At 42.4% G+C, this 24,873-nt stretch overlaps 1 protein-coding gene across 2 annotated transcripts in view; it reads right to left on the bottom strand.

Annotated features, from left to right (window-relative positions):
* Positions 1-266: 266 nt before the first annotated feature.
* Positions 267-24,873, bottom strand: part of Ada2 (adenosine deaminase 2) — a 39,526-nt gene continuing 14,919 nt past the window's right edge. The window contains exons 5-10 of one of the 2 annotated variants that reach the window (XM_046459867.2): positions 9,794-9,921; positions 7,863-7,953; positions 6,876-6,984; positions 3,000-3,157; positions 2,260-2,462; positions 267-1,926 (exon numbers count right to left, since the gene is read on the bottom strand). In XM_046459867.2, coding sequence (XP_046315823.1) covers positions 1,827-1,926; positions 2,260-2,462; positions 3,000-3,157; positions 6,876-6,984; positions 7,863-7,953; positions 9,794-9,921 — 789 coding nt within the window. In that variant the 3' untranslated portion in view covers positions 267-1,826. The remainder of the gene's footprint in view (positions 1,927-2,259; positions 2,463-2,999; positions 3,158-6,875; positions 6,985-7,862; positions 7,954-9,793; positions 9,922-24,873) is intronic. The other variant, XM_046459868.2, reaches the window with a different exon arrangement.

The raw sequence follows: 24,873 nt of genomic DNA, 5'->3' as shown, positions 1-24,873 counted from the left end.
CTGAGAAAATAGTTGGCTTCTTGCCTTCTTTCTCCACAGACCAGGCTAGGAGCCAGAATCTGATCACAGGAGGCCTTTTGGTGGAGAGAGGACTATATTCCCTCCTATCTCAGCAACCAACTCAGCAGATACAGAGAGAGGGGTTTGGGGAATATGACTCAGTGCTAAAGTGCTTAGCATGTGTGAGGCCCTGGGTTCAATCCCCAGCACCACACACACACACACACACACACACACACACAAAGAAAAAAAACTAACAACACAGATACAGATGCCCCTGTGCATTCAACACAACCTTTATTAAGTGCTAACCTACTAACTAGGTTTGGGAACATAAATAAGCTTGCTCTGAGTATGTGTAGCTTGTGAGAAACAGTCATCAGTGCCTGCTCACATAGAGCTTACAGCCTGGTGAGGTGAGACTGTAAACAAATAAATATGCAATTACAAATGGTGGTAAGAATTGTGATGGAAAAGAGCAAAGTACCTCAAGGCAGAATAACAGTTTAGGGGACTGAGAAAACCTCCTGAGACAGTGACATGAGCCTGAAACTTGAAGGGTAAACAGGAGTGAATTAGACAAGAATGGAAAGAGCATGTTCCAAGCAGAGAGAATAAGAAAAAGCCCTGGCAGGGGGTACAGATTGGGACACTTGGGGAACAAAGGACCAGTGTGGCCTGATTCTGGTGTACTAGGGGTTTCTGGGTAGGATGATGCTGGAAGGGATCCAGATTAGACAGGATGCTCTGTGCCTTGCTGCAACATTTGGGTTTTATTCTCGGTGCACTGGGTTGTGAACAACAAAGTATCCTGATTTATTTTAATTTTTTAACAGTTAAAAAAATCAAACTGTGAAAAATGAATCAGAAAGCACAAAGAGAAGAAAAGCGTTACCTAATGGCACAAAGCAATCTAGCTGCTTCTTCCCAGTTTGCTCAAACTACATAAAGTTTACTTTTCTTTTTCCCAACCTTTGCCTATTATTTGGGAGGGTGGCAGAAACCAGCCAGCCAGGATCCAGGCAGGGTCCCCTGAGCTAGGCTGCTGGTAACAAAAGGGGGATCAATTGGGAGGCTAATGTGAAGCCTCAGGCAAGGGGGTAACAGTGGCTGGGACTCAGCTAACGGAGAAAAGACACAGATGGATTAGAGATACATTTAGATGTGGGAAGTGGGAAAGAGAGCAGGATCAAGAATTTCCCTGAAAATTTCTGCTTTGAGCAACTCGGGAGAATAGGTGGAAATACTGTTTACCAAGGTGGGAAAGACAAGGGAAAGAATTCAAAAAGAGTCCAGAAGGTTGAGAGTTCAGCATTGCACATAATAGGCTTCTGAGATCCTAGTGAGCTTTCCAAGTGAATCGATAAATTCTGGAATCATCAGCAAATCCATGGTATTTAAAAATCAAACGAATAGATGAGACTAGCTAGAAATGAATTCAGAAGGAGGAGCGGGGGGGAAAAAAAAGAAAGGCAGGAATGAAGGTAACACAATTAGGATTAGAAGAATAGACCCGGATTGAGTCCTAAAATCCAACCATATAGAGAAGAAACTTTGGAAAAGGAAACCCGGAGCAATGGCCAGCAGAGAGGACAAAAACAAGAGAGCTGATGTCACTGTGATTAAAAGAATATTTGAAAAACATGAGTTTGAACATCTGGTCAAGTGTTTCTAATCAAGCAATATCAGGCCAGCAATGACCTTCACAAGATCAGTTTTGCTATGAAATAAAGGGGGAGGCTATCCTGGAGTGGATTCAAGAATAATTGAAAGAAGGTGAAGAAGCCAGTGGAGGGATGCAGAGATAATAAATGGCCGTCTTCTCTTCACCTTGGCCTCCTAGCCAGAAAATCTATGAACTGATTCCATTTGAGCTTCCAAACTTTCATAAAAAGGTCCTTCTGTGTCTTTGACACGGAGCTATACCTGCAAGAAGAAGAGCACAGGTCAGCCCAAGGGAAGGAAATGGGAATAGGACAGGAAACATGAGGGGACCTTAGATTCTTGCAGAGGACACATCTCCCCAGTCTGAAAGCAAGAACAAGTCAGTGACAATGTGGAGAACCACAAAAACCACTGAGGTGTCTGTCTCAAATCTCTAAGAAAAGGCAAACAAATGGTGGGATGGGGTGCAGTTCAGTGGTAGAGTGCTCACCTAGCATGGGCAAGGTCCTGGGTTCCCTACCCTGTACTACAAAACAGGAAAATAAAAACAGCTGTAGGGAGGGGCAGGTTCAGGGAAATACACAGGACACTCACTTGATAGAGTTTGTGACCAGTTTTTTGAGTGTCCTCAGGTCAGCCCTCTTCCCCCCGATGCCCATGAAGGCCTCATAGAAATCATAGGACAAGCCTTTAGCACCAAAGACAGCTGGGTCATCAGAGCTGATCACCATGGGATGCCCATAGGCCATCAGAGCAGCTGCAGGGTGGTTTCTCATATCAGACACAAGTTTCATGACCTGTTCAATAGGAGGCATGGGAGAAAGGCAAATGTTGATCTGCAGATCTGTAAAAAGATTCATCACGAGGGAGGTAAGGCTGTGAGCTCACTCAGCTCCTTTATTATCCCCATCCCCATTCCGAACTAGTTCCCATGCTCTTCCTAATGTTCCCAGAGTTTTATCAGCAGCACCAATGTCTGACTCACTGTTGAGTCTTGCTCAGAGAAGTCTCTCAAATACAGCAAGACAGATGCACAAACAGCCCCAAGAAACAGCAGGAAGCAGCAATATCCCATGGCCCCTTTAACTTCTTGCCTGATGTTCCCTTTCACTTTGGGCATAGCTTTGCTCAAATTCCCCCACCCATTAGGACCCTTACTGTTGCCTCTTTATTATGAGTGGTTTAGGCAAAAGGCCATTCCTAAATAACTTTATTAATGGATAAGGGAGAGTGGAAGAATGAGTAAAGGAGAGAGAAATTATAGAGAAAAAGTAAAAACAGAGGTTGAAGTGGGGCAAGAAGATCATAAGATTAGTCCCAAGGGTTGTGCATACCTGGTTGGAGATGGGACACACTTCTAGGGGGATGTCCTTATTCTGAGTATAAGCCTTGACTACTGGGTGTTTCGTCAAAGCAAATCCATGTCCAATTCTGGTAGCATTCAAAATTACAGCATCTATAAGGTTTCTGTCTATGGAAGTCCCATACCAGTCTGGGGGAAAAAAGGATAGTTTTGACAGGGATATATGGATCTGACCCATAGATCATCTACAGGTAAAGACTCCAACTCTCCCAGGCAACAAAGAGAAATTAACATACATACCATATATTTTTCTTGTAACTATGCTAAAGGGAGGTATGGTATGCCTGTTCTCTCTCTTACTATATTATTTTATTTACTAACCAGATGAGAAAGTTGAAAGTTGCATAGGTTTCTATTGTTGTTATTGTTTGGGTGCTTTTTGTGGTGCTAGGGATTGAAACAAGGGCCTCATGCATGCTAGCCAAGTGCTCTACCACTGAGCTACACCCCTAGCCCCTTATATAGGTTTTATAAATTGATCAAGGATGTTCAACTAGTATGTAGCAAAACCCTTACAACAATGATCTTTATGATCTTTACAACAATATACTGAACACTATTTATAATGTCAGTATAATTATCTATATGCATTTACTTTCTTCTGTAGATTGTGTATGTATGTGTGTGTCTACTACTGAGCTATATCCTCATCCCTTTTCTTTTTTTTTTCTTTTAATATTTATTTTTTAGTTGTAGATGGATACAATATCTTTATTTATTTACTTTTTTGTTTGTTTATTTATTTGTTTATTTATTTTTATGTGGTACTGGGGGTCGAACCCAGGGCCTCGCACGTGCTAGGCAAGCGCTCTACCACTGAGCCACAACCTCTGCCCCTCTTACCTTTTTAAATTTTATCCATTTATTTTATTTATTTATTTAGAGATGTTCGTGTGTTGTGTGTGTGTGTGTGTGTGTGTGTGTGTACTGGGGATTTAACCCAGGGGTGCCTGCCCTGAGCTACATTCCCACTCTTTTTATTTTTTATTTCGAGAGAAAGTTTGACTAATTGTGGAGGGCCTCACTAATTTGCTAAGGCTGGCCTGGAACTTGCAATCTTCCTGTGTCAGCCTCCTGAGTCGCTGGGATTACAGGTGTGCACCACTGTGCCTGGATCCTTTATCGATTTAACAGTGTTCATGAGACATCATCAACTGCTAGACTCCAATGGCCACCACTAACAAAGCCAGAGCAGATGCTCCTGCAGCCTCCTCCCCAGCCATGCCCACTGCACTCTCCTTGCTGCCATGGTTCTCTTTGCAGGGTGAAATGACAGATCCAGACTCCCATCCTTCCTGGCAGCTAGGACAGTCCTAATGCTGGTCTGGGTAGGAGTTTGTTGGTTGGTACTGGGGATTGAACCCAGAGGTGCTTAACCATTGAGCTACATCCCCAGCCTACTTTTTTAGTTTTCATTTTAAAGCAGGGTCTCACTAACTTGCTTAGGGCCTTGCTAAATTGCTGGCTTTGAACTTGTGTTCCTCCTGCCTCAGCCTCCCCAGCTGCTGGGATTACAGGCACATACTACCATGCCTGGCTCTGGTAGGGAGTTTCTGGAATTTCTCCCTAATAAAAATAGATACACTGGGGCTGGGGTAGTGGCTTAGTGGCAGAGCACTCGAACGTGTGAGGCACTGGTTCAATCCTCAGCACCACATAAAAAATAAATAAACAAAAATTAAAGATGTTAAAAAATACACTGGATGAAAATGTTTCATATTTTGCTTCACTGGATGTGGTCACACCTGAATGTGACTTCACCATCCAACACCCAAGCAGGGCAAAAATCATCAATTTAATGAGCACAACAGAGATTGTTTATTTTGTGATAATAAATAAATGGGCTGGACTGGGGATGTGGCTCAAGCGGTAGCACACTCTCCTGGCATGCATGCGGCCTGGGTTCGATCCTCAGCACCACAAACAAACAAAGATGTTGTGTCTGCCGAAAACTAAAAATAAATATTAATTCTCTCTCTCTCTCTCTCTCTCTCTCTCTCTCTCTTAAATAAATAAATAAATAAATAGGCCCAATCCATTGGATGTATGTGTTCCATTCTTGCACCCAAAGGCACCCTAACTAATCCACATATAAAGTAGAAAAATTCCCTGGGCATGGTGATGCACACCTCTTATTCCAGCGGTTTGGGAGGCTAAGGCAGGAGGATTGTGAGTTCAAAGCCAACCTCAGCAAATTAGCAAGGCCCTAAGCAACTCAGTGAGACTCCATCTCTAAATAAAATATAAAATAGGGCTGGGGGTGTGGCTCAGTGGTTGAGAGCCCCTGAGTTCAATCCCCAGTACCCAAATAAAATAAAATATTTACTTTCTTCTTTTAAATGAGGACATTACTTTTGGGAATTAAATACCCAAGTCATGGCAAAATTGTCTCCAAGGACCATACATACTAGATTAGATCTGTATTACACTGTTTTTATACTGCCAAAAATTTTTTCACATAGGTAAGTATAATTTTCCCAACTAGGCTATAAGCTCTTCAAGGTTAACAACCCCATACCCCTACCCCATTCCTCAAGAACAATTCTTGAAATCTCCCACAGCAGACTTTGATCTAAATTGGATCTAAATTGACTCAAATGTCAGGAAGAAGAGATGAATGCACAGGGACACTTCCTCTACTGGATGGTATGATAAAGCAAGGTTTAAGTTTGGTTGTGAGGTCAAGCTACCCGCTGCTCCTTATCTTCTTGATCTCCTGTGCGTATGGCAGGGAGTTGCTGCAGAGATCTTCTCTCCTCTAGGCCCCATAGGGACAGCCTCCCCTAAATCTACCTTTTGATCTGAAATTGCATCCATGATATGTCTTAGGGTTTACACACTTTAAGAACTACAATATAGGAGGCACTTAAAGTTGTCTGAGTGAGCCCATGGATTGAGCTTTGGGGAACAAAGATATAGCTAGGCTAAAGATATTTCAGAAAGAATAGCAGCTATGGCTTCTTAAGGTGATTTTCCTCTTTGGCATTGATGAGTGTGGACAATACCCTAAGAGGACAGAGCAGCCCTGGTTCTAGTCCAAGTCCTGTCAGTTTTAGTGTGACTTTGAGTATGTCAGTTAACTTCTCAGTCATAACTCATTTATAAGATGGAAATCACCAGAAAGGGTTCAAATTCAGGTTTTACTACTCACAGATCTTTTTTTTTTTTTTTTTTGGTACTGGTGATTGAACCCATGGGTGCTTAACCTCTAAGCCACATTCCCAGCCTTTTTTTTTTTTTTAAATATTTATTTTTTAGTTGTAGTTGGACACAATACATTTATTTTCTTTATTTATTTTATGTGGTGCTGAGGATCAAACCCAGGGCCTTGCATGTGCTAGGTGAGTACTCTACTGCTCAGCCACAACCCCAGCCCACCAGCCCTTTTTTATATTTTATTTAGACATAAGGTCTCTCTAAGTTGCTTAGGGCCTCCCTAAGATTGCCAAGGCTGGCTTTGAACTAGCAATCCTCCTGCCTCAACCTCCCAAGCCGCTGGGATTATAGGTGTGTGCCACCATGCCAAGCACTCACCAACTCTTTTAACTATGGACCAGTAACACTCGTGTATAAAATAGAAATAGAAACACTTCCCAGGAAGATTGGGGTGAGAAATAGAAATAATATACATGAAGTACCTGATAATATATTGTCATTGAGTACTTTATCCCCTTTCCACAGACTGCTTTCAGGATTATGAAAATGGGTAAGGGTCTGACACTGCCTGTGGCCTATGCCACGAGGCATAGAGAGGATGACCCTGCATGCCACAGGACCCCAAGAGCTGATGAGGATCTCTCCTATTGACCACCTCCTCTGTTCCCTACTGGTGTTCACTATAGCTCACCTGTCTCCCCAGCGTGGAAGAAGTAAGGTAGTTGAACACCATGTGTGACTGGAATCATCAGAGCCTCCTTGTAGTAATATAAACTGTAGCCAGTGTCTTCACGCCCCACCTGCAGGACAGACATGAGGGGACATGTGGCTTGGCACAGGCCTGACTTTGCTGGCAGTATACACTGCAGCCTAGGAACAGCCTTCCTCTTACCCTGCCACTGCTTCTTGAGACCTAAGTCATACAAAATTTTAAGGATGACTGGTAGGGCCAGGCTGGTGGTACACACCTGTAATCCCAGCAACTCCAGAGGCTGAGGCAGGGAGATGGAAGGGACAAATTCCACATCCTGGAGAATTTTTTTTTTCTTTTTTCTTTTTTGGAACTGAGGATTGAACCCACGGGTTCTCAACCAAAGAATATCCCCAGACCTTTTTTATATTTTATTTAGAGATAGTGTCTCACTGAGTTGCTAAGTGCCTCACTAAATTGCTGAGGCTGGCTTTGAACTTCCTCCTGCCTCAGTCTCCTGAGCCAATGGGATTACAGGCATGGGCCACTGTGCCCCACCATCCTGGAGAACTTGCCCAGGGCTACTAGCCCCATCTCAAATTGCTCCCTTCTGTGTGCTACAATAGGAGGTGACAGTTGTAAAAACCCAGCATAGGTGAACCACTGGTCTAAATAAAAGGGTGGAAGGTAGGGGAATGTAGAACAAGCCCATAGTTGTCTAAACTCCCTGAATTCCTTTCTTATTCTAGAACTTTCTTTTTTAGCCATGTGACTTTTCTGCTTTCTTTTCTCCCATGGCTGCCATCACCCACAGCCTCTGAGAGAGGGTCAGTGCTAAATCCTGCCAGCTCTGCTGGGTCAGCAGCTACAGCCCAAGGGTGTTGGTGAGCACTGCTCTGTATAAGGTGTCCCCTTTACAAAGAACAGCCTACTTGGCCTGCCACAGGCAACCCCACATTCCCCCCTTCTCTTCACAGAATTGGTTACCAGGTCAAACCCTGCTATGATGTCAGGGAATACTTCTCGAAGTTTGATGGCGGTTCGGACAGAATGTGCAATGAGAGCCAAGCTTTTGGTCCTGAGAGAGAGACAGAGAGAAGCTGGGAGATGGCAGCATTAACAGAATCATTGCCTGGAGCTTGCTTAGGTCAAAGTATTCAGCAACCCCTGACAAAACCAGACACATGACCCCAGCCCAACCAAATCATTCCTGACCAGGAGCCCTGTTGGCTCCAGGGAGACCCACAGCCTCTGAGAAGTAGGTGGATAAGGGGACCCATGGGAAAAATTTCACTTGTTTGCATGAGGCTAAATTGGGCCTGTTCCAGGTATGCCCTACATCCCTGCAGGGTGGGTCATGAAATGTGGAGGTCCTTTGTCCACTGGACGCCTGCAAAATGCCACAATCCACCCAAATCCCCGATGGAGGAACTGGATCAAGTAACCATTTGGCCATTTGCTGATTAAGTCAGCAAAACCCTGGGCACTCCAGAAAGCATATACCCAAGCTGTCTTGCTTCCCTCTGTACCTTCTCCCTTCAAGTCCATGGGACGGGTGAGGCAAGCAGACACACAACAAAAGTACTAAGTGACAAAAGGCTGGTATAGTCACAATGGCACAAAGGTCTCTGCCCAGCTACTGGGTCACTTGTTCTAATCCTCGATCCTGTGGGTAGTAAGAAGTCCTGCCTGACTCCCATCCATGGCGTCTTGCAGAGCCTAAGGGAACATGGAGGGCACTGACCCTCAGGTCAGCCCTCACCCCTTCCTACCACTGGCCCTGGGAGGGGACTACTGGTGTCAAGGAGCAATCATATTGGTTCATCCTGTGAGTTTCTTCTTGGGGTTGGGGGAAGGACTAGCACACAGGCAAGGGGCTCAGCTCCTGCAGTTCCCAACAGGAAAGAGGAGAACTTGGAGACAGGACTGGGGAGTTGGCTTTTGGTAAGTCTGATGGCTCTCCACAGCCCAGCCTCATGGGTGGGTGGAGCAGATGGAGAACTGCCTGCCCAATCCCACTGGTGTCCCTTACCCTGCCCTGACTCAGAGTGACATCTATTTGCCTGCCTTCTGCATGGTTCTGGCTAGGGACAGGTCACACCACATAAGATCAGCTGCTCTTCAGTTTAAGGGCAGAGCTCTTCATTCGGCAAAATTAAGCTATAAAGCATTCCACGTACGACTGGGGAAGTAGTGGGTCTTTCTTCACTATCCCCCTAGATCATGCACACATGGCTATTGTGGGGTCTCCACATACAGACCTGAGCCAGTGTCACACAGGGCCTGTGACCTATCAAGACCTCATACATGGCCACACACAGCAGGCAGCTGACATTAGGCAAAACCCCAGCAATAAATGGAAAAAAAGACTGAGTGTGGTGTCGCACACCTGTAATCCCAGTGGCTCCGGAGGCTGAGGCAGGAGGATCCAAGTTCAAAGCCAACCTTAGCAATTTACTGAGGCCCTAAGCAACTCAGCAAGACCTTGTCTCTAAATAAAATATAAAAAAGGGCTGGGGATGTAGCTTAGTGGTTAAGTACACCTGGGTTCAATCCCTGGTACCAAAACAAACAAATGGAAGCAAAAATGTGGGCCAATTATCCTAACATTCAGGCAAAAATATTATACCTATCATCACCCTGGCCAGTGTGGCCTCATAGTTTAGAATTATCTGGAAAAATGCCACAGGTTTTCATTTCAGTTTGTTTGTGAAGACCCCAACTAGAGGGATTTCAAAGTAGATCTTAACTTCTGCACTCACAAAAAAATGCACACACCAAACCCACAGCCCTGTGGCATTAATCACTGGGTTGATGACCCCCAGACTCCAACCTTATTCCTCCTCTCTGCTCCCCTCCCAGCACAGTGCCTCTATCCTGTTCTCCCAACTCTAGCAGCGTCAGCCATATTCTCTCACCTGTAATCCGAAAAAATGAGTCTGAATCCCATAAATTCAGGATGAGTCCTTTTAAACTTGTCAGCCACTTCTTGGTAAGCCCTCACTACCCACAACTGATCGTGGATCTCCCCATTCAGTTCATATACCTGTGAACAAAACATGGTCCCAAGTAGACATCAGAGGGGTGCAGAGCAAAACTTCATTCCCAACCACCTGTCATCTCTAAAACTGGGTTGTACTGTGTGTCCTTTTGTTATGGTTTAGATGTATGCTGTCCCCCAAAAGCTCGTGTGTAGACAATGCAAGAAGGTTTAGCAGAGAAATGATTGGGTGATGAGAGCCTTAAACCAATCTGTAAATTAATCCCCTGATAGGGATTAACTGAGTAGTAACTAAGCAGGGAGGGTGTGGCTAGAAGAGGTAGGCATTGGAGGTATGCCTTTGGAGTATAAATATTTTGTATGTGGAGAGTGGAGTCTCTCTCCTTCCTAATCTTCATGTCTTGAGCCACTTTCCTCTACCACACTCTTCTACCATGATGCTCAGCATCCCATTGAGTCCTTAAGAAATGGAGCCAGTTGACTATGGACTGAGACCGCTTGAAAATGAGCCCCCAAATAAACTTTTTCTCCTTAAATTATTATTATTGGCCATGCTAATGAAGAGAAAAAGAGAGAAAACTCAAATTACTAAAATATAAAATGAAGAAGGAAATATCACAACGGGTACATCTGAAATACAAAAGATAATTAGAAACTATTTTGAAAACTTATACTCTAATAAAATAGAAAATATTGAAGACATCGACAAATTTCTAGAGATATATATCACCTATCCAAACTGAATGAGGAGGTGATACATGATTTAAATAGATCAATTTCAAGTAATGAAATAGAAAATGCCATCAAAAGTCTACCAACCAAGAAAAGCCCAGGACCAGATGGATTCTTAGTCAAGTTCTACAAGACTTTCAAAGATGAATTAACACCAATACTCCTCAAAGTATTCCACAAAATAGAAAAGGAGGGAATCCTTCCAAACTCATTCAATGAGTTTGGAATAATATCACTCTAATACCAAAACCAGACAAAGACCATCAAGGAAAGAATTCTTCAGACCAATATCCCTGACGAACATAGATGCAAAATTTCTCAATAAAATTCTGGCAAATCGCATTCAAAAACATATTAAAAAGATAGTGCACCACAATCAAGTGGGATTCATCCCAGAGATGCAGCGTTGGTTCAACATACAGAAATCAATAAACATAATTTATCATATTAATGGACTTAAAAACAAGAATCGTATGATCATCTTAATGCAGAAAAAGCATTTGACAAAATACAGCACACTTTTTTTTTTTTTTTTTAAATAATATTTATTTATTTATTTTAGTTTTCGGCGGACACAACATCTTTGTTTGTATGTGGTGCTGAGGATCGAACCCAGGCCGCACGCATGCCAGGCGAGCGCGATACCGCTTGAGCCACATCCCCAGCCCTACAGCACACCTTTATGTTCAAAACATTAGAAAAACTAGGGATAGTAGAAACATACCTCAACACTGTAAAAGCTATATATCCTAAACCCAAAACCAACATCATTCTAAATGGAGAAAAATTGAAAGCATTACCGCTAAAAACTGGAACAAGACAAGGATGTCTTCTTTCACCACTTCTATTCAACATCATCCTTGAAACTCTAGCCAGAGTAATTAGACAAAAGAAAGAAATTAAAGGGATACAAATAGGTAAAGAAGAACTCAAACTATCACTATTTGCTGATGACATGATTCTATATCTAGAAGATACAAAAATTCCACCAGAAAACTTCCAGAACTAATAAATGAATTCAGCAAAGTAGCAGGATATAAAATCAACACCCATACATCAAATGCATTCCTATACATCAGCAATGAATCCACTGAAAGAGAAATTAGGAAAACTACTCCATTCCAAATAACCTCAAAAAAACAAAACAAAACAAAAAAAAAAAACCTGGGACTCAATCTAACAAAAGAGATGAAAGACCTCTACAATGAAAACTACAGAACACTAAAGAAAGAAATTGAAGAAAACCTCAGAAGATGGAAAGATCTCCCATGCTCCTGAATAGGCAAAATTAATATTACCAAAATGGCCATACTACCAAAAGTATTATACAGATCTATTAAAATCCCAATGACATTCTTCCAAAAAATAGAAAAAGCAATCATAAAATTTATTTGGAAAAATAAGAGACCCAGAATAGCTAAAGCAATCCTAAGCAAAAAAAGTGAAGCAGGAGGCATCACAATACCAGACCTTAAATTATACTACAGAGATATAGTAACAAAAACAGCATGATATTGACACCAAAATAGACTTGTAGATCAATGGTACAGAATAGAGGATACAGAGACAAACCCACATAAATATGGTTTTGTCATAGTAGAAAAAGGTGCCAAAAACATTCACTGGAGAAAATATAGCCTATTCAACAAAGGGTGCTGGCAAAACTGGAAATCCATATGTAGCAAAATGAAATTAAATGTCTCTCTCTCGCCGTGCACAAAAATCAACTCAAAGTAAATCAAAGACTTAGGCACTAGAACTGAGACCCTGTACCTAACAGAGCAAAAAAATAGGCCCTATCTTCACCTATGATCTGACTTCCTTAACAAGACTCCTAAAGACTCCTAAAGCGCAAAAAGTAAAATCAAGAATTAATAAATGGGATGGATTCAAATTAAAAAGCTTCTTCTCAGCAAAGGAAACAATTAATAAAGTGAGGAGAGAGCCTACAGATTGGGAGAAAATCTTTACCACATGTACTTCTGATAAAGCATTAATCTCTAGGATATATAAAGAACTCAAAAAACTTAACACCAAAAAACAAATAACCCAGTCAATAAATGGGCTAAGGAACTGGACAGATACTTCACAGAAGAGGAAATACAATTGATCAACAAATATATGAAAAAATGTTCATCATCTCTAGCAATTAGAGAAATGCAAATCCAAACTACTCTCAGATTTCATCTCACTCCTGTCAGAATGGCAATAATCAAGCATACAGGCAACTGGGGCCAGGGTTGTGGCTCAGTAGTAGAGCGCTTGCCTAGCATGCATGAGGTACTGGGTTTGATCCCTGGCACCACATAAAAATAAACAAATAAAATAAAGGTATTGTGTCTATCTACAACTTAAAAAAAAAAAAAAGAATACATGCAACTATAAATGTTGGTGAGGATGTGATGGAAAAGGTACATTGTTGGTGGGACTGCAAATTGGTGCAGTCTGTTACTATGGAAAATAGAAAATTGGCAATGGAGCCACCATCTGACCCAGCTAACCCACTCCTTGGTTTATACCCAAAGAACTTGAAATCAGCATACTATAGTGACACAGCCACATCAATGTTTTAGCAGCTCAATTCACAATAGCTAGACTATGGAACCAACCTAAGTGTCCCTCAATAGGTGAATGGATAAAGAAAATGTGATATATATATATATATATATACTCAATGGAATAATACTCAGCTTTAAAGAAGAGTAAAATTATGGTATTTGCCAGTAAATGATGGGATTTGAAGAATATCATGCTAAGCAAAATAAGCCAATCCCACAAAACCAAAGGCTGAATGTTTTCTCTAATATGTAGATGCTAATTCAAAATAAGGCAGGGGGGCACTAAGGAAGAATAGTGTTACCTTAGATTAGGTAGAGGGAAGTGATAGGAGGGAAGGGGAGGGAATATGGGGATAGGAAAGATAGTAAAATGAAACAGACATTATTATTGTATGTATATATGTATATATGTGTGACTACATGACCAATATGATTCTGTAACATATACACTCAGAGGAATGGGAAATTATATCTTATCTATGTATGATATATCAAAGTGCATAAATGCATTCTACTGTCATGTATAACTAATGAAAACAAATTTAAAAATTTTAAAAATTGTTCTTATTAGGTCTTTTAGTCCCAGCAGTAAAAAAGCTGACTAAAACACCTTTTCTTGACCACTGAGCTACATTCCAGCCCTTTTTATTTTTTATTTCGAGACAGGGCCTCACTAAATTGCTGAGGCTTGAACTTGCAATCCTTCTGCCTCAGCCTCTTGAGTTGCTGGGATTACAGGATTGTGCCACAGTGCCTGACTTATCCAATGTCTCCTATGGCCTCTGACTCGTTCTTTATAGCTATATGAATAGTCCTAACCCCACTGGGATAACACCCTTGGATGTCCTGAGGCTGAGGGGTATGCCTGCGCCACACCCAGAACAGTGCCTGGCAGATGGTGTAGGTGGTCAACAAGGACAGAGGGTTGTGTTGAATGAAGAACAGGTCTGCTGAAGAGGGGATACAGGCCAGAAATTATAATCCTAAAATTCATGTCATCTCCCCACTATCCAGCCCCTATCCTCCCTACTACTTCCTACCTCCTGGCAGAGCCAGGCCACTGGGAAGACCAACTGTGACATGGTTAGGGCACAGTAAGAAATGGGTATGAGTAAGACAAAGAAAAAAAAAATGCAGAAGAACTGCATAATGGAAAAGTTTATAAGGAAACTCCCTGGGGTGGGAGGTGGGGTAATTTAGTGGTAGAGCACTTGGCTAGCATGCATGAAGCCCGGTTTCACCCACTGCACTGCAAAAACAAAGGGTCCCTACAATGTCCACTTGGAAGGTTGGTATTAAATGGCAGCTGAAGTCTCCTGGGTAGCCCGGCTGCTGTGAGGGGAACTGGGCAGTGGGAGTATTCATTCCCTGCAGCTCCTACCCTTCCCTGTTGCTTGGCTAGGTCGAAACTTTGCCAAGGGGTTCATGGGTAGTTGAGGGTCAAGACAAGAGGTAGGAGTTTTTGCAGAGACTGTAGAGTGAAATAATATGTAAGGGCTGATTCTTTTTTTTTTTTTGGCAGGGGTGTACAGAGGGTTGAATTCACAGGCAGTCAACCACTGAGCCACATCCCCAGCCCTACAACCCTCTTTTCATAGTAATTTTAAGATGTTATCTATCTTTTTCATTGTCATTCTCTCATGAAAGTACAGTAGAATTTTCCTGAAGTTGCATCAGGTGTGATGATATCATTCTAAGAGGTAATGTTTCCTGTGCTTGTGCAGTCTTGAATTTTTGAAGATTTTCTCAAATTTTAATATCTAATATAGAATATAACAACAGATATAATCCACACAAATCGAACTTTTCTAAGATCCTTAAAATGTTTTAAGAATGTAAAGTGGTTCTGGAGCCAGAAAGTTTGAGAACCATTGTACTAACCCAACTCAAAATTGTTACTTGAAGTCATCTTAACATCTCCCAGCTGGTTTGCAGCAGGGAAGAATAGAATTTTGTCCTATGCCTTCACTGCTCTGACATTATCTGAGCCACCTGCCCATGAACCCCAACTGGATTAGAAACTCCTGAGGGTGAAGTTCATGTAGTTTTAATCAGCCCACCTTCTCTCCTATAGCATTCAAGTTAGTACTTCATAAATCAATATTATCTTAAGAATACTGGCCACAGGAAATTTAAAATTACCAAGCCCTAGTCTACTACTTTTGTGCTACCATAACAAATACCTGAGATAATAATGAAAACCTGAGATGAAAGACTGCCAGGCACAGTGGCGCATGCCTGTAATCCCAGCAACTTGGGAGTTTGAGGCAGGAGGATTGCAAATTCAGGGCCAGCCTCAGCAATTTTGCAAGGCTGTCAGCAACTTTGTGAGATCCTGTCTCTAAATAAAATATAAAAAAGGTCTGGGGATGCAGCTCAGTGGTAAAATGTACCAGGGTTAAATCCCCAGTAGTGGAGCAGGAGAGAGAAAAGAAAGGTTTGTTTGGGATCACAATTTTGGAGATTTCAGCTCATGGTCTCTTCCCTTTTGCTTCTGGGACTGTGGTGGGTCCCTTATCATACAGTGTTTATCACTGGAGAAGCTGGGACTACAACCTTCTCAAATTCCCTGGTGAGTCATGGCAAGAGCTCAGGACAGAGGAAGCTCCTGGTAGCCAGGAAGAAAACAAAAAGTGACTAGTGCTCCACAATCCTTTTCAAGGGCACACCCCACGAGGTGCAGTGACACATGCATATAATTCCATTGATTCAGTAAGCTGAGGCAGGAGGATTGCAAGTTCAAAGACAACCCCAGAAATTTGGTGAGGCCCTAAGCAATTTAGTAAGATCCTCTCTCAAAATAAAAAAATTAAAAGTCTGGGGCTGGGGTTGTGGCTCAGCGGTAGAGCGCCACCTTGCACATGAGACCCTGGGTTCGATCTTTAGTACCACATAAAAATAAATAAGTGAAATAAAGGTATTGTGTCCAACTACAACTAATATATATATATATATATATATATATATATATATATATTTTTTTTTTTTTTTTAATTAAAAGGCTGGAATGTAGCTCAGTGGTAAATAGCCTCCGGGTTCAATCCCCAGTACCAAAAAAAAAAAAAAATGACATCCTACTTAGGTGGTTCTCTTAAAGTTTCCATGACCTCTCAAGCTGGCCAGCCACTGGGGGACACTCAAGATCCTAACTGTCACATGCAGGCACATGTCTTAAGGAATGGATGAATAGATGAATGCTGGAGGAGTGCAGGGAAGGGCTGTGCTAGCAGAGTAGAAGGAGGCAAAAAAAAGAAAAAAAAATGACAATTATTAATCAAGTATGCAGAGATAAGCAAATGATGCAACCAGGGGCCTGACAGACACTTGAAATGGTAGTGGTTCCAAATCATCCATCCTGACATTCTTGTGCTTATCACTAGAGAAGCTGGGACCTCTACCTTCCCAGATTCCATGCACAATGCTTGTTTCCACAGCACAGAGTCCAAGAAGGCAGCATGTGGCTCCCTGGGTTGCAGATGCTGAAACACCTTTCAGAGCATTTTCTAAGTTTCCTGCTGCCCCAGTAAATCTCCTCGAGGATTGCCAGGGCCCTGTACCTCTGTAGCCCTGACCTCTGGCACAGAAATTGCAGGTTTGACAGGCGTGCCTTGGACCCAATCTGAAAATTTAACAATACCCTGAAAGGAGAGGGAGGTCCTCTGGTTGGGGAGACCTGCCACTCCTCACTGCCACACAGCCAGTGTGGATTGACTCTGCTCATGAAGGCAGGCATCTGAAGAAGGACTCAGCAGGAATGAGGCTTCTGGTGGGCCTTCTGGATTCAGGTTCCCAAGGGAGAATCTGAATTCAGTCAGTCATACCTGAGAGGATTATTGTAAAATCAAATGCTTGTGAGTTAATATTTGTAAAGCATTCAGAAATAATAACTTTTTTTTTTTTTTTGGTGGTAGTGAGGATTTAACCCAAGGGAGCTGTGCCGCTGAGGTATACTCCCAGACTTTCATTATTTTTTATTTTGAGACAGGATCTTGCTAAGTTGCTGAGGCTGCCATTGAACTTGCTTATCCTCCTGCCTCAGCCTCCCAAGTAGCTGGGAGAAATTATAACTATTTGATAATAATGTTTTCATGGTTATAAATCTTATCACCAGATCTAAAAAAAACACTGTAAACCTGCAGTTATTCTGGGAAGATGAGTTAATATCTAAGAATTTTACTGTTTCTAAGTACAAGTAGGTAGTGTCAATCTTTTATCTTAAAACAAAGTCATACAGAAAGCTACTATGCTACTATAGGGGGGTGGGGGTGTAGCTCTGCAGTAGATCATATGCACAGCATTTGCAAGGCCCCAGGTTCAATCTCCAGGACCCTCTCCACCAATTGTTTGGAGATAAGTTCACTGTACTGTTTTTGTTTTGCTTTGAAAATTGGGTATTGAACCCAGGAGCACTCTATCCCTGAGCTACTAGACCTTTATTATTTTTTTATTTTGAGATAGGACTTGCTAAGTTGCTGAACCTGGCCTCAAATTTGTGATCCTCCAGCTTCAGCTTCCTGAGTTGCTGGGATTACAGGGATGTGCCACTGCACCAGACTCAGTGTCCCATAGCCATATTCAAGCCATATTACCTGGATATAGCAGTTTGGGGTGGGTTTTTTTTGTTTTGTTTTGTTTTGTTTTGTTTTTATGCTGGTAGTGATGAAACTCAGGGACTCAGGCATGCTAGGTAAGCACTCTACCATCAGTCCCAGTTTTTATCTACAGTTTAATTAAATAATTGAAAAATTATGGAACTGTCATTATTATTCTAGTGATATCTAGGGGGTCTCAAAGTCTCACCCTTGGGGGCTGGGGATATAGCTCAGTTGGTAGAGTGCTTGCCTTCGATCCCCCAGCACCACAAAAAAAAAGAGAGAGAGAACAAAGTCTCACCCTTGGGGACACATGGGCAATACCCAAGGAGGGGAAAATGCCTGAGTTCCACTCAAGCCAATCAAATCAGAGTATCTGGCGGCAGGGACGGTTACAACCTGTTTTTTCCCCCTCACCTTCTCAGGCAATACATATATAATGTACAGCTTGAGTTAAGACCTACTTTTTCTTGAATTTCACAGATAAGTAAGTAGCACAATTACAGAGGGGAGCAGTTAATAGAGTGAATATTCATGACATTGGTGACATCAATAATGGGACACAGTGGTCAGTGTGGGGAGCCAGGTAGAGTTTTTAGTGAAGAGTTTTTGCTAAGAATCCAAGAAAAGCGCAAGACTGGGGGTTAGGGTTAGGGTTAGGGTTAGGGGTTAGGGTTAGGGTTAGGGTTAGGGTTATAGAAGTGATAGTCAAGAAAATGTCTGGAGGCCTGGGGATATAGCTCAGTTGGTAGAGTGCTTGCCCAGCATTCACCAGGCCCTGGGTTCAATCCCCAGCACTACCAAAAAAAAGAAAATGTCCGGAAAGGACCACCATGGGTTTTCTGGCCACTGCCATGTCTCTCTCCTAAACTCTCCCATCAGAAGGGAAGGGCAGTTGCCTGTTGGAAGCTTCTTGGATCTTCCAAGAGCTCCACCGGACCCAATCTGGGCCTCAGATTCTGGCTGTGGGGGCAGGGACTGGAGCCCAGAAGATAAGACCCGCCCAGCAACAGTTGCTAGAGGCAAGTAGCCTTTGTTATCAAGCATTAGTAACACAATGGGAGCCCAGCAGCCAGGATAGTCCATCAACATCATCCCCTGGCCCTGAATCAGCCCACGACCTAGAAGGGGGAGGTAACGAGCTTAGCAAAAGAATTCCAGTGCAGACTGTTTTTAGTTGTTAATGTGTGGATGCCCCCCCACCCCCCTTACTCTGGCTAATGGGGGGGGCATTAAGGCCTGGACTCTCGGTTGCAAGAGGCCTTTGTTCCTGGGTCAGGCTAGAATAAACGGCCAAATCCCATCCCCCTCAGCTTCAACAAGAAGCTGAAATCCCAGCAGCCCTCCACCTTCTGGAAAGGCTGGCTAGGGGCTGCTGGGGACTGGGCAGAGTAAAGAGAGAAGATGGGAGCCAGGCCTGTCCCCATCGCTCTCCACCACTGGCTCAGAAAGCAGAAATAACTCACCACAGAAGATGTGGGGAGAATGGAACAGGAAAACCATTACTCTGACATTTCTCTCTGGCCCTCCAATCTAATTTCTCAGCATCCCCCCCAAAACACCCCTATCTTGCTCACCATAAAAGTAACAGCCTTCAACCAAACCAAGGCCCATAACCTCTCAGCCATTTTCTCCCTCTCTGTTTCCCTCAGCTTCTGCAAGTGTTAAAGTCTCTCTCTCCAGGCCCATACCAAGAAGGCTGTCAGGAGTTGCGACACAGGAAGCTACTCCCCTCCAGGGGCCAGTTCCAGTTTAGGTCAAGCATCAGCTCAGCCCGTCCTAGGGATATCGTTTTTCCTCAGAAAGTCCTAACACTGAAACCAGATGCTCTCTTAGGCTGCCATGATGTTCCTAGAGCCTGACACAATGAGGATAGCATCCAATTTAGGAGCCCTGACTTCTGTCTGGTCACTCCTGACAACCAATGTGACCTTAATCAAGTTCTTTGACCTTTCTGTGCCCCAGTTTCCACCTCTGTAAAATGAATTACCATCTTCTCCAAAACTGGGTTGCAAGGCTCAAATAAGATGTTGCAGGTGAAATAAATGCTTTGTAAAGGCCAAGTTGCCCTATCCTTTCTCAAAATGTGGTCTGAATCAGGCCATCTGCATTAGAATCACCAGGAGGGGGCAGAAAGAGTGGGGCTAGTTAACTTTGCAGCTTCCTCACCTTACCAAGCAGCACAGAATTAGGATCCTGGAGGTCAGGGTCTAAAAACAGAATTTAGGCAGCATTTTCAAATTATTCATATGTAGATTTTTTGGTTTTGTTTTTGCTTTTTTGTGGTGTTAGGGATTGAAATCCTCCAATCCAATTTCTATAGCATACTAAGCAGGCGCTCTGCTCTACCACTGAGCCACACACAGCCCCTGTATTGCAAAATTTGAGGACACCAAGAACAAGCACACTTATCTCACTTGCTACCTGCTGAGTATACCAGGCAATAGCCAGTCTGAGATAAGTCACAATCAAGTTGAGAAACTGGGGCTTATATGTTATGACATAAATAAGAAGACACCTACAGGATGCTGGACATAAACATTACAGGGAGGCTAAGGAGGGAGAAGTCAAATGTGACAGTCTCAGAAGTGGGTAAAAGCACTGTGCCCAGAGAAAATGAAGGACCTAGATGGAGAGGAGACCCTGCAAGGAGAGAGGAGAGTTTCCAAGCCTGGGAATCAACTGTTCTTTGAAGTGCAGTTTTTTCCATATACCTAGGCCAGCCCCAATGCCAGTTCATCTCTCAGAATTTCTTTTCTTTTCTTTTCTTTTCCTTCCTTCCTTCCTTCCTTTCTTTCTTTCTCTCTCTCTCTCTCTCTCTCTCTCTCTCTCTCTTCTTTTTAGGCAGTACTGGGGATTGAACCCAGGGCTTTATGCAAGCTAGACAAATGCTCTACCCCAGTAGAGTTACGTTCCCAGCCTTTTTTATTTTATTTTGATATTTTGAGACAAGCTCTTCCTAAATTGCCCAGGTTGGTCTTGAACCTTGTGATTCTCGTGCCTCAGCCTCCCAAGTCACTGGGCTTATAGGCATATGTCACCAGAAATCCTTTTCTTGAGAAGATGAACCAACCCCAGAGAATTATTTTTGCTCAGTGCTGTGGTGCATATCTGTAATCCTAGTGATTCCGGAGGCTGAGGCAGGTTTGCAAGTCCAAGACCAGCTTTGGCAACATAGTGAAACCCTATTTAAAAACTTAAAAAATGGGGCTGGGAATGTAGTAGCTCAGTGGTAGAGAGCCCTCAGTTCAGTCCCCAGTACTAAAAAAAAAAAAAAAAAAGGCATTATTTGTGCCTGGTTCTTATCTACTCTGCTCATAAGCCCAGTGAAAAAAGTCAAAGGTAAGATGCTCCTCTCACTTTTCAAGAATTCAGAAATAGAGCTCAGTGGTACAGCACTTAAATAATATGTGCCAGGCCACAGGTTCAATCCCTAGTACCACAAAAACAATCAAAAACCAGGATCTCAAAACAAATAAAAATCTGCATCCAGAGAGTAGAACTATAAAACAAACAAGAGACCCAAGTGGAGAGAAGGGACTCTCCAGAGCTCACCTTCCTCAAACCTTACTGAGGACATTAACATATCAAAAGAAAAGGAGAAGTCAACCCAGGATGCACATAAAAATGAAAATTGAGACTTAATTAATTAATTAATTGCCTCCAATTAAGGGAAAGGGAGGTGGGACCCTCAAATTCCAATAACTGACCAACCAAGGTATTCTTCAATAGATGAATGGATAAAGAATTTGTGGGGGGCTGGGGATGTGGCTCAAGCAGTAGCGCGCTCGCCTGGCATGCGTGCGGCCCGGGTTCGATTCTCAGCACCACATACAAACAAAGATGTTGTGTCTGCCGAAAACTAAAAAATAAATATTAAAAAAATTCTCTCTCTCTCTCTCTCTCTCTCTCTCTCTCTCTTTAAAAAAAAAAAAAGAATTTGTGGTATGTATATTCAATGGAATATTACTCAGTTTTAAAGAAGAATGAAATTATGGCATTTGCAGGTGAATGGATGGAGTTGGAGAATATCATAATCCTAAACAAAATAAGCCAATCTCCCAAAACCAAAGGCCAAATGTTTTCTCTAACATGGGGATGCTAATTCACAATGGGGGGAGACACTAAAGAAGAATAGCATTACCTTAGGTTAGGTAGAGGAAGTGAAGGAGAAGGGAGGGGATGTGGGAATAGAAAGGATAGTAGAATGAAACAGACATTATTACTTTATGTATATATGTGATTGCATGACCAATATGATTCTACAACATGTACACTCAGAAAAATGAGAAATTATATCCCATCTATGTATGATATATCAAAGTATATAAATGCATTCTACTGTCATGTATAACTAATTAAAACGTTAAAAAAATTCCAATCACTGGTTCTTGGGGGGCAGGTGTATCTTTCATTGTTTAGTATCATAGAACACTAACTCAAAATGGGATAAAAGTCAATTTATGAACCCTAATCATATCTTTTAAAAAACAAACAATACAAACCAGGTGTGGTGGCTCACACCTGTAAACCTAGCAGCTCGGGAGGCTGAGGCAGGAGTGTCAGGAGTTCAAAGCCAGCCTCAGCAATAGTGAGGCACTTAGCAATTCAGTGAGACCCTTCTCTAAATGAAATACAAAAAATAGGGCTGGGGATGTGGCTCTGTGGTTAAGTGCCCCCAAGTTCAATCCCTGGTACCAAAAAAAAAAAAAGAAGAAGAAAAAAGAAATAATAAACATCAGCCACTGAAATTACAGTGTTTCTATAAACGTTTGTTTCATTTTATATATGTATATAAATACATGCAAATACAATGTACTAGTCAATTTATGTAATTCCAGGGGCTCAAGAGGCTGATGAAGGAGGCCACATTCAAGGCCAACCTGGGCAATTTAGTGGGACCCTGGTTCAAATTAAAAAACAAACAAACAACAACAAAAACTGTGGTGCATGCCTGTAATCCCACCCAGAGGTGAGGCAGGAGGATTGCAAATTCAAAGCCAGGCTCAGCAATTTAGCAAAGCCCTAAGCAATTTAGTGAGGGAAAAAAAAAAGGGGGGGGGGGGGCTGGGGATATGGTTCAGTGGTTAAGCACCCCAGGTTCAATCACCGATACCAAAAAAGGAAAAGAAGTAGTACTGGGGATGTAGCTTAGTGGTAAAGCATGCTGGGTTCAATCCTTAGTAAAAAAAAAAAAAAAAAAAAAAAAAAAAAATTCAAATTATTGTAGTAGTTATTCCCCCCTAGGAAAAAGGTTCATCAGGTTTTTTTAAAACTTTAAGAACACTGTTATTGAATCCCTTAAATTCTCAGAACCCAGTGACAGGGCTCTGACTATAATTTTGGCTTTAAAGAGAGGATTTCCTGATTAGGAAGCATAAATGTGTGGTCTGCTTGACAGTTTTCTCTGAAAACAGCATTCTGATTTCTTATTTATACATCCATCTCTTATGAATTTGGTCCACATGAATCAGGCCTCTGGAGCCCTGTGGTACAGGGCTTCTGGGTACAGTTACCATAAAATTTCTGAGCCTAACAAAACCATAGAATGTGGTAACAAAACCACAATACTGCCACCCTGTGGACCCTTCCATGAGCTCAAAGAACAGTCACCAAGGCTTTGAATGAAAAAGCATACTACTTTGAATACAACCCAGAGGAGACTTGGGGTGGAGGTGTAGCTGAGTGGTAGAGCACTTTCTAGCATACATCACGTCCTGGGTTCAATTCCTGGCACCTCAAAACTAATGATGATAGAGAGGAGACTCTATCCAAAAATCACTTTCCCTAAGCCTCCGAAATCCTTTAAAACCAGCTCAACTCTGAGTCTATCAGCTAGAACTGTCAGGAATCCTGCCCATGCCAACACCCTATTTCTCCTGCCCCCCAAATCCTCAGGAAAGTTCTCTTCACTATACTCACCAACAGAATTTCCTAGTAGTATTTGCTTACATAGGGCTGCTCTCCTCAACTTGGAATGTCAGCTTCCCCCAGCTCAGGTCTATAATTCTAAGGTCTGAAATTCAGATATCTCACATACCTGAAATCTCAGTCATCTTTTGCTTCTGGACAAAATGCAAGACTCTAAAGGCAGATTTTTTTAGTGTGGACTTCTACAGAATCTTGTCTCCAACCTGGGTTGGCCCTCAGCATCTCCAGGGAATCTTATTTATGTTAACTATCTGGGATCAGTAACTCATCCTGTCTCCCAGGAGGCATCCACCACTTTCCCCTTCCTGCCCTTCATCCAGTGGATATGCCTACCACACCCATGATAAAAACATAAGAGAGACAGAGAAGGGTCTTCTCCCTGAGCAAGCCCTCCAATTCCTCCAATGCCTGCATCTATCCCACATCAGCCTTTCAAATCTTCCAGATCTTTCTCTGATTCAAGGACAGTCTCACTCCTTGGGCACTGGGGCAACCTCTTCTTTTGTCCCCTAGGGTACATTACATCTCTTACTTTGTTCCTCATATGATGTTTTTGTTTTTGTTTTGGTGCTGGGGATCAAGTCCAGGGCATACAAATTATATTGTTAAATTGTGTGCATATACAAATACATAACCATGAATCCCACCATTATGTAGGACTATAATGTACCAATTAAAAAATATGGGGAAAAAAATCCAGGGCACATGCTAGTCTAATGTTCTACCACTAAGTCACATCCTCAGCTCTTTCTCACTTCTATTTTTAACTTCTCCAGGCTTCTTCCCTCTGTGTGCAAAGTCTCTTTCACCCTAAATAGAAATCTCTTGGATCCTCTGTTCCTGTCTAGCTACCTCAACTTTCTTTCTCTCAAATCACAGTCACACAGTCACGGTATTTAATCAACCAAATCTGGCTCCAACTTATCACCTGCATTTCCTTTTTTCCACTCCGAGATATTGGCTTCTCTTACCACATCATTGAAACTGCTCAATGATCTGCTAATTTCCAAATCCAATGGACTCTTTTCTGTTTTTTTGCTTACAGTATTAGGGATTGAACCCAGGGGCACTCCACCACAGAGCTACATCCCCAGGCCTTGTTATTCTTTATTTTGAGACAAGAGCTCTCCAAGTTGCTCAGCCTGGCTTTAAACTTGTGATCTTCCTGCCCTAGCCTCCTGAGT

This window comes from Marmota monax, unplaced genomic scaffold (genome assembly GCF_021218885.2).
Source record: "Marmota monax isolate L192 unplaced genomic scaffold, Marmota_monax_Labrador192_F-V1.1 WCK01_AAM20220418_F8-fsc00163, whole genome shotgun sequence".
NCBI classification, from domain to species: domain Eukaryota; kingdom Metazoa; phylum Chordata; class Mammalia; order Rodentia; family Sciuridae; genus Marmota; species Marmota monax.
The sequence above is the reverse complement of the archived record's forward strand: the minus strand, read 5'-3'. Positions and strand labels throughout refer to the sequence as shown.